We start from the raw sequence: 10,686 nt of genomic DNA, 5'->3' as shown, positions 1-10,686 counted from the left end.
AAAATGCCCTATACAGGTGTCATGTTGGGCAAGCAGTCGTGTTAACATATGTAATATAGCATCGTAGAAGAGTAAAATAACAACTAGGCGTCACACAATGCGAATTGTGCAATGAGTGACCGGGTCGTTGATCGCTTCAGACCATTTACAAAAGGCTCAGCCATAATTCTTCATCGTCATCAGTCACAGCACAAAGTGCACATAATGCCTCGCATATGTGTAGCGGGTACCACGCTTCTCTACAGAATGACGAATAATGGCATAGTGGATGCTTCCCTACTTCATGAAAGTTACGATGGTTTATGGCGTAGTGGGTACCTTACGTGTGTGCTTGTATTAGTTGCCCCAAGGGAGTCTATAGCGGGCTCTAGAATGGCTACTCTTCCAGCTTTCAGTGTGACTGTGCTGCATGTTCCGCGCAGGCCTGGCGATTTTTTAACAGGATAGATAGCTGCTAGCATCATAATTACTGTATATGGCTCGAGTTCCTCAACAGTACCACAGATGTATGCCAAAGGTGGAATGGCTTTTGTCATACAGCTGTTGATTACATTGTGAGGTAAGGCACACTGTGTACATGCTAGTCATCCTTGTGGAGCATAATACACTACATAATACACACAATGTGTAGCATTGCCTCATGGGTTCTTTCAAGTTTATCAAAGTCAGTATGATTAACAGTATAAGGATTAAGTGACTAGTATTGGTTTGTGTTGATGGACATAGTTGAGCAGCTCTTTACAATTACTCTTTTTTTTTCTTCCAGGAAAGAACCTCTACAATAATGAACATGTTGCAATTAAGTTGGTAAGTAACCTTTTTTTTTATGACGCTTGTGGCATATGATACAGAATAAATTATAAGCTACAAATTCTAGGAGGCTTTCAAGTTATTAATGTGCAGTAGCACTGTCTCACACCTCTCTTTACGAGCGGGAATATGAAATTAAACAGGTACTCTGAAACCACAAATGTCTGAAGGCTCAGTGTTTGGGTCAACTCTTATAGCTTCAGATGTCCTCCTGCTGTGGCAGAGGGAACAGAACTGTGTTTACTGAATGAGGTACAGTTGAAACTCTGTTTAACGAAGTGATGACTGCGCTCGAAGTATTTCATTTCGAAGAAGTTCATAAAATTCAGAAAAAATGCTTTTTGGTCCTTTGAAATTTAATGTTTCAATGTAGCTACACCCAAACGCTACCGTGGCATTGAATTTGCCAATAAGCTGCGCCTGCATGTGTGAGTAGTCTGCGAGGGCTACCCGGGCATGCAACCTCCCATGTCTGGGTGATGCAGGCCAGGTAGAAGGTCACGTGAAGCTATGACAGGCTGTCGATTTGCAAAGACGGGAAGGATGGAAGCAACCACCGCCCATGACGCCATTCAGTACATAAGAGCACTACCGACTGTTGTGTCCATTGATCCGTGCATAGGCGTGGCATGCAGCCTCGTCAAATAAAGCTAGGGTGTGAATGGGGCGAGTGGATGTTTAAAGGGACCGACAACTGATTTTTCTCGACACAGTTTTTTACGGTGCGACAGGAAGCTCACCCTTTGTAGCGTTTGTAGCTGCGATGGTTTATCCGAAAAGCGTGTAGTTATTTTATAAGCAGTATTTTTCGATCTGAAAGGCTCCAAACACACATGGAGGCTTGCTCCAGCAACGCTGAGAATTGATAGCGATGCCGCTAGCCCTTGTGAAAGCTGTCGTTGTTCTGCTTTCGCAGGAGTTACTGTAACTATGCTTAACCACCTTTATTTTGAGCTTTCCAACCATTTTTGAAAATAGCAAGCTGTTACAATGAGATGTGTGGCTTTATACACCCTCGCGGTATTTGTACAGCATTGTGTGCGCCTGTGCCCAAGGTTGCCTGCGCCTGTGTCATGGATGGCTTGTCCCGGCGTCGTTACTCTCTCGATACACGAGCCAAGCCAAGTAATCGAAAACGTAACTGTGCATATGCACGGCCGCACCGAGTAGCAGAGCGCGTCATTTCTGAGACAAACTGTATGTAGCAAACCTACGTCGCTCCAAAATCTTAGCGACCTGGAAACTGCATGCACGGTTGCATGAGCACGCTGAAAAGTTGCTCAAGACGCGCTGACGAGCATGGGATCATTACGTCACACGAAGGCAGCGCCACTTTAATGCATACTACTAACGCAGGCGTATATGTACATTATGGAGTAATACCTTTTAATATAAAGAAACGAACAATATTTCAATACTAACAAAAAAATCGTCGACCGCGTACAGCAATCAACGGTCACGTGGCCGTCTTCATCAGATCATTCATGTTTTTGCCGCCAGAGGCACCATAGGTCATTTTTCGCGACTTTCAATTAAGAAATAAAAATATAAATCCATCTCTCACGAAAAAAACAGGGTTGGTTTGAGTCAGTGCGACGGACAATCTTTGCATCAGTGGAGTCAACTCATTTCATATTGTGGGCAGTTGTCGGTCCCTTTAAGCGCGACAGCGTTTGAGCGCACACCCGAAGGAAAACCTGTGTGTCAAAGTTCGAAAAAAAATCATCGCTTTTTTTTTGGTTTTGATAGTTTGGTTAAATCTTAATTATCATGTGTCAGCCAAGCATTCCAAAGAAGGAATGCAAGCATGGAAACTTTGTTGCCCTTTAGTCTGCTCCTTCTGCTTCACCGTACACCTCGCACTCGGAGGAGGGGATGAGGGACCAAGTTTATGCTGCAATGGGTTCGCACGAGTGATTTTATACTATTCATCATACTATGGATAGCGCTAGCGATAGTTTTTTTTTTTTTTTTTTTTTTTTTTTTTTTTTTTGTCATCAGTAGTTCTATAGGGACTCGAGTATCGATAGTACCATCGATAGTTCTGCATCACTAGTAGATGCCCCTACCCTACTAGGCTTACGGTTGAAGGGCTCACATACTATTCATCATACTATGGATAGCGCTAGCGATAGGTGTTTTTTTTTTTTTTTGTGTCATCAGTAGTTCTATAGGGACTCGAGTATCGATAGTACCATCGATAGTTCTGCATCACTAGTAGATGCCCCTACCCTACTAGGCTTACGGTTGAAGGGCTCACATAGAAAGTTTTAAATATGCAGCTTTGTGTTTTTCCTCTTCCTTTTTGTATATTGCAAAACTGAAATGCACTGAAAATGAAACCTAGTTGTGTGCGTGTGTGTGTCATAGGCTTCCTACAAAGCTGTCGCTTTTATATTTAAGCAGTTATGCAAACATGATGCTAAATATAGTAGCATTTCTAATGCTGAAGCTTGGTATCCGCTTGCATTACTTGACCTTGTTGCTGCATCCAACATTTTGACAATAGAACTTGTCGACAATAGAACTTGTCTTTGTTAGTGTCCTCCTTAGCACTATGTTTATGTATGCCTTGCTCACTCTCTCCCAACCTTGAAAGAGGAAAAAGGTGTCTTTTTGTTTCTCTCCCTGCATATTTTTGAGCATATTGTTGGTTGCATTCCGTACGTTCAAAAGTGATGAGTTTCACGGCAGCATACTTCCTGTATGTGTGCAATTCGGTCCACTTCCTCCGCACTTGAAAAATCTGGCAGAACGTGCCATGCCTTCCGTTTGTGGAATTTGCAAAATGCCCGCCTTGCAAGGTTGCTGTAGAAGAGATTCGAAGCGATCGTCAGCTTAAGTTGTTTACTTCTGTTGACTAAATTCCTGCTGCTTTTCTTCTGCTTATGTGCTGGAGTTTTTCACTCTTAACGTTCATACTCGTTGCTAGATTGTTGCTTTAGGTGAATGGAGTTACTTGCTTTAAAATGCTCCATGTGCAGCACACGCTAGCTGTATGTAAAGCCATAAAAAAGGGGGGGGGGGGTCGAAATAGAACCTGTGGGTATGCGGTGTTTAAAGAAGGCAACATAATTGCACCAGCTTACGTTTCACACCTTTGCATCAGAAAGGGGGGGTGGTTAGCTACGAAGGAAGTTTTCAGTGCTCTGTACATCCAAATCTGCCTTGCACAGCTGTAGTGGATATCTATGCACTGGTTACCCGAGTTTCCTTTTGGTTGATGGGCTAGCCTACCATGACAGACTAAACTGCTTGAGATCCATCGATGGCCTCTTGTTGTCTTGTCAGAATATTCACTGGAAAAAACGAGCGGCGGATGAAATAAAAATGATGCATAAGTTCATATATTTGATAAAAGTCAGTGCACATGCACGTTTTATTTTTGCTGATGCAGAGCAATATTTGAATTTCCAGATAATAAATTCTACTTGTTTGTGCTAGCGCTTGTTTGTCCACTTCATTGTGTTTGTGTCTTCTTTGTGTGCTACGATATTACCACTAAGAATTGCCAACTCGCCCAACTTTCAGTTCTGCTGCTATCGCATTAGGGGTGTGGTATGCCTCAAATGTGGAGACACGCCCACTTATTCCGTATTTTTTAAACTCCAATCAATGGCTCCTCTCGCAACACCTCAGAAACTAGTCCACAGGCCTTTGCTTTGATGATGGATGTCTTCGTGCATGCATAACCAGGAAACACTAGCCTACTGCTTGTCACTGTTTGTAGCACATTGTAAGGTGCTGATACTAATTCTCGGGCTAGTACTCGAAATTTGATATCACAAATATTCGTTCTTGCTGTTTTTGGTGCAGGCAAAAGTTAGGGCCGTCTTCATTTCACATCGTGCATAAGATTTTGAGCAAGATTACTTCAATTACAGTGAAATCAACTGGCGTGAGTTCTGTTAAAAAGAAAATTAAACACACTGGGGCACCTTTTCATCAATTTTGTACTAGCGATTGTGATCCAGACTGGTTGATATAGCTAGGGTCGCACTGCGATGGTCCATTTTTACGTACACCCTATAGTCGGATACAACTTTAGAAGGCAGGAGAGGCCCCGCCCAGACGACCGAAGCGCGGCAGTCGATCGCCTCCGCGACTAAAGAAATAGTCCCGCTCATGCGCGCGCCGATGTTCTCCGAAGGCGGAGCCACCGGCCGTCCTGCTCATGATGTCAGTCCCGAGTGCGCGCCCATTGGTGCAGGCTTGTGTTCATCCACCTTTCAGGAGGAAATGCCGCTGCCTTCTAAAGTTGTATCCGACTATAGATAACAGCAAGCGCCTCTTCACACTTTTACACACGGCCAATATCATGCACAGACATTCGTTCCCTCACAGCACTTTTGAGGTGTCCATCAAGAAGTGAGGTATGGCAAGAAAATGAGAAAGTGATGCAAACAGGGCCCAATAATGCTATCATGTTCTACGTGTCTTTGAATATTTTCTGGCACTAAAATCCTGTGCTCTTGAGTAAAGTGGTGTTATCAGAACAAAGCAATCTACATTATCGCTTTTAATACTGTAATCGGTTGCTCTGCCATGCCACATATAACTTTTTATCTAACTGCTTTAACCCTTTGAGGGCCGATTTTTTTCTGCAAAATGCATCCCCCCATTGTATATTTTTTTATTGCTGAATTAAGTTCTTCAGACGAATCTATTTAAGAAAAAAATTGTCTCAAATTTTTTTGGGTGACTGTAAAGTGACAACAAGATCATTTCTGTTGTTGCATACACATGGTTTATTAGTGAGTAACAGCAAGATAAATTCTACTTAAAAAAAGAAACCTATACGACTGTTAAAAAATTATGCATTGACATAAATGTCTCTGTAGTTCACAGGCGTACAAAAATAAGTGCACGAAGTGGCATTAAGTGGAAACACAGGGGGCGAAAAGCCACTTTTGATCCAGTCACTATCGTCTCGCTGCGCACGCTTTTGAAATGTCGTTCACTCATGGCGGGCTGACAATTACTGAATCAAATTCTGCTTTGAGAGTTGAGCGGCGTCTCGGAGGAATCGCCGCAAGACTCGCGGCAGAGAAACCGGTGCACACTTCCATAGCACAAGCAAACTGCACGGATTAGTGCACTGAAAAAAAAAAAGCTGTGTAGTTATGAGTGCACCCGGAAAGCAAAAACAAGCCCGAAACCTACAATAATTATTCGTCTTATCGCCAACGAGGCTGAAGCAGTTTTTGTGAGACTCCAAAACAGGGAACGCAGCGACGGCGGCATTGTTTGTGTAATCGTGTACCGGGGAGCGATAAATGAGTAGGTAACAAATCGGTTGCCTTTTGAAAGATTCTAAGCTGGAAAGCTATCAGTTTTGCGGGTGCAACAAGCGGGAACCGGCCGATGAAGAAAACCAAAACTAGCGGGTGCACCGCTGTAGTAAAGCATTAAAAAAATGGAGGCACATTGGCGCAAGAAAAAAATTCCAGGTGTTCCTGCAGTGTGCAGTGTGGCAGCACATGCCAAGCAAGAAAAATGATCGAAAAAGGCCCGCGTTTTAAACATACAGCAATGACGTACATGTACGTCTTTGACCCTCAAAGAGTTAAAGGGCCAGTATACAGGCTCTGACTTTTTTTACATCTCCCAAACAAGCTCGCCAATTCATGCAGACAGCCGTGGCGATCACATTTTATGAATATCACAGCGCCGCGCAGACGCTCCAGCGCCTGTCCAATCCTCCTCGTACGCTAAGTGACGTACCATATTTATTCGAATCTAAGCCAATGTTTTTTTTTCGAAAAAACGATGTGCGAAAGTGGGGGTGTCGGCTTAGATTCGAGCACAATAACTAAGGTTCTTTTTTTTTTTTTTTTTTTCTGGCCTTGCGACTTTCGGGGGTCGGCTTAGAATCAGGGCCGGCCTAGATTCGAGTAAATACGGTAATATTGCCATGGGCAACATTGTGTTGCACCGACTTCGTCAATTGGTCCTCTGTACTGTGAAATGGCACCTCTGCCCTGTGGAATTTGGTTTTGGCCGCGAATTTACCGGGCTTCTTCGCCGCGCTGCTATAGGGGGACCCTAGCGCCACTCTGAGGTCAGCGATATGTGGAGGAAGCTTTGCTCGGTGCGTGCTGGTGACGTAATCACTGACGTCGTGTTACGTTGCTGAAGTGGCCGTAGTGACGACAGCGGGCTGCACCTACCCCTCTTGGCTACCGAGAAGGGAGGGAAGGCAGAGCGAGAAACCAAACCTAGCTGAAGCGGGTTGTTCTATACCCTGTAACTTCCTTACACTTATTTGCGAAATTCTTGCGGCAGCATGTTCACATCATACAAGTGCGCATTTATCGCTTGATCACGCAGGGTTGTTCACTGGTCCTTTAACAATTCAGGCTATTATGTGTACAAAGCCAATGGTTGGTATTGTTTGTCGCTTGTAAAAACTTTGCCACCACTTCACAACCCTCCTTTACCCTTTTTTTTCGTTTCAGGAACCTATGAAGTCAAAGGCTCCACAATTACATTTAGAATACAGGTTTTACAAGCTTTTAGGAAACAATGGTAAGCTGTTAGTCTTTGACATCTGTGCTGCATAATGTTTCATTATGCATGTGCCCTTGCTATCTTGACATATCTTAATAGTCCTATATTTTGAGTGGCAGTTGACAAAGCTCTTGAGGTGGTAGGGAGCTGCCAAAATAGTGAATTGGAGCAATTATATGCATCAAGTGCATATAATTGACTGGTGCGATGGCACCAGTGAGCGGCATCAAGAACGGTGCAAGCCTTAGGAGAGCAAATTTAAAGCCATCTATATTGTTCACTCAAAAATCCGCTTAATCTTGCCTGTTATTGGCATTTACTGGGGTAAAAGTAGTTCACAGTAGTCACAGCTATGCTATGGAAATATTGTCTGTTACATTTGCCTTTTTCTTTCCAATTTTTATTTTAGCCTAAAATGAGGAAAGGTTTAATTAACCAGATTTTGTGAAGCTCCAGGTACATAAGCAACAATGCATATGTAGTTCTAAAAATGTCATAGCATCTGGAACAGCAACACAAGAAAGGGTAACAATAAAGCTTTGCATGTTCCCATCCTGGGCACTGTGATTACCGTAAAATGCCGAGCAAGCGCCCCCCTCCCTTTTTCGGGAGGTCTGAAGTAAGTGCCAGTGACCGAGCAAGCGCCCCCCCTCCCCCCGCTCCTGCGCCTCACTTGTGACCACTTTTTTTTTTCAAGACGAGCATCGCTTGTGTAAATAGACCCACAAGAATGAGCACACTGAATGCGTGTCTAATGTTTATGAAATTCCGTTGTGATGTGGCCGGTCGTATATTGGTCAAACCGGTTGCTGCTTTCAGTAGTTTGACAGTGACGAGGGGGAATAAAAACAGTAAATAAATAAAGCATTTCATTAGAAATATGGATGGGCATTTTTTATTTTTAGTGGCTATCCCTCCACCATCTTTAATTTCGGTCCGGGACCGAGCAAGCGCCCCCCCCCCCCCCCCTCCACATCTGGTCGGATTATCCTTCATCGTAGGAGGGGCGCTTGCTCGGCATTTTACGGTATGCACAAAACTAACTAGATCAGCAATATACATTCAGTCCTCAGCAACTCTGCAGTTTCGGTGTATATTTGGTTCATACTCATTACAGTGTAATGAGACGATCTTTCTTGTGTTTGTCTTGCTCCACTTTTTTTTTTTTTTTTTTACACCCTCCAGTTTTTTTTTATCCTACACCCTGTACATAAGTACCGTCATCCCCTGCAGCCACTTTCTGCGTTGAACTGAGGCATGTTCCCCTGATGTCTTTCCCTCCTTGGTGTCATTGTAGAAGGCATCCCAAAGGTCTACTATTTTGGACCCTGTGGGAAATACAATGCTCTGGTCATGGAACTCTTGGGGCCCAGCTTAGAGGACCTCTTCGACCTATGCGACCGCAAGTTCTCCCTCAAGACAGTTCTACTTACCGCCATTCAGCTAGTGAGTCGACACTGTCACACTTATGGAATGCTGACATTACATTCTTTCTTCTTTCTTTTCTTTCTTTAATCTTTTTTTTTTGCATCAACTGAAGGTTAAAATTCTCCTTAAATTTAGATAATACACTGCAGGAGTGGGAGTACCAATTTTGCCACCTGTGAGGTTGAGACATTATGAAGCATTGGCCCACTCCTTCCACTGTTGCTGCCATGTGGAAGCACAGCTATAGGGAACATGTGCAGAATTCATGCTTATCTTTTGCGAGCAATATCATTATCAGGGTATCTACCAACCAGAAAAAAATTGAGAACGTGGAACAGTCCGGAATGCTTTGCCTAAAAGGATACTAAAGAGAAAACAGGTTTTTCTCATAGTGCTCTTTCACAATACTAGAATCACTATGCTTACCATGCAAGAAGATGCTTGGTAAGCGAGAAAATGTGCTAAAAGAAATGCAGGTGGCTATGCCACCTTGGAGGCTTCCACACCAATCGCCATGACGTCGTAGATTTTGACGTCGTGTACTAGGGCCTAACTCGTTCCTAATCAGTAAAAATGAAGTACATTGTTTTCTGAGGGAGCCAGAGACATAACATACCAAGTTTCAGGAAATTTCATAGGACCAATGTGACAAAAATGTAAAATATGTACTTTGAAATCCGTGACGTCATGCACACAAATTTCGGTGTGAACTTTAAAAGTGAGACTTTGACCTTGATTTTCTCCTCTATTAATAAATGTGTGATAGTGAAATTAATGACATTAGAGTTTTCAGAGTAAAATTTGTCAATCAAAACAGATTCATCGTTTCACTTTAGTGTACCTTTAACGCTGTGAAAAACGAGACCAATTTGCCCAGATTGTATCCCCTTTTGTTTTCCAATGCCAAAAACGTGCCACATTCATCAACTTAATTAAGGCTGCATAGTGTAGTTTAGGCCCTTATTCATGCCACTCTGTGGTTTACATAACTACCATTTTGTGGGCTCAGAAAAATGTCTTGATTTATGCAATTTGTAAGGGAAAAAATTCTTATTACATATCTTCTCATAAATTTCAGTCAGTATAATGTGAAAAATTGCATATCTGGAATCTTTCTTAATCATAACATCATGTGCAAAAATTTGGCATAATTTTGCAGCTGTAGAATTTTGTGTTCTTTTTTTTTTTCAGTACTTCATTGCCTTTATCACTCATTTGCATGTGACAGACAGTGTTTGTTGCAAAACTTGAATGTGAGTGTTTAGAGATGGTATGGGGTGCCAAGAGCCCTGTAAGGAACATGTAAGTTTACTAGTAAGAAGACGTTTCCACTAAATAGCGTGGTTCTTGTCATTTCAGCTTCATCGAATTGAGTATGTGCACACAAAACATCTGATCTACCGGGATGTGAAACCGGAAAACTTCCTCATCGGGCGGCAGTCCACCAAGAAGCACAATATCATCCACATCATTGACTTTGGTTTGGCCAAGGAGTACATAGATCCTGAAACCAACAAGCACATTCCCTATCGGGAACACAAGAGCTTGACAGGCACGGCCCGCTACATGAGCATCAACACACACCTCGGCAAAGGTACTGTTATGCTTTCACGTCCCTTTCCCTGCGTTGTATACTGTGAGCAAAGTCCCACGTGTGATTGTCAACTACAGTGGCAGAGTTAATGGTTATCTTCAGCGCTGGTGTTATCCTGATAATTTGTACCGAGCGGAGACCCTTTTGCAAACTTGCTGGTTACTGCATGAAATACTTCTTTCTGTACCATGATTTGCAGTGTGGTTCGGTCAGAAAGAACTTTCACACTTTGTGTGAGATCAACACAGATGCCTCATATTGCAACCAACAGTGTGGGGAAGCATTTGTCTATCATTGCTGTTTTGCCTGATTTGTTGAAGTTCCAGCTAGACACATGGATAAAA

At 43.0% G+C, this 10,686-nt stretch overlaps 1 protein-coding gene across 1 annotated transcript in view; it reads left to right on the top strand.

Moving 5' to 3' along the window:
* Nucleotides 1–765: 765 nt before the first annotated feature.
* The window catches only part of LOC119388055 (casein kinase I), a 27,382-nt gene continuing 17,461 nt past the window's right edge, over nt 766–10,686 (top strand). Inside the window, exons 1-4 of the mRNA XM_037655668.2 lie at nt 766–807; nt 7,269–7,338; nt 8,618–8,766; nt 10,108–10,342. Of these exons, the coding sequence (XP_037511596.1) occupies nt 7,275–7,338; nt 8,618–8,766; nt 10,108–10,342 (448 nt within the window). The 5' untranslated portion in view covers nt 766–807; nt 7,269–7,274. The remainder of the gene's footprint in view (nt 808–7,268; nt 7,339–8,617; nt 8,767–10,107; nt 10,343–10,686) is intronic.

The sequence above is a fragment of the Rhipicephalus sanguineus genome, chromosome 3 (genome assembly GCF_013339695.2).
Source record: "Rhipicephalus sanguineus isolate Rsan-2018 chromosome 3, BIME_Rsan_1.4, whole genome shotgun sequence".
In the NCBI taxonomy this organism is placed as follows: domain Eukaryota; kingdom Metazoa; phylum Arthropoda; class Arachnida; order Ixodida; family Ixodidae; genus Rhipicephalus; species Rhipicephalus sanguineus.
The sequence above is the reverse complement of the archived record's forward strand: the minus strand, read 5'-3'. Positions and strand labels throughout refer to the sequence as shown.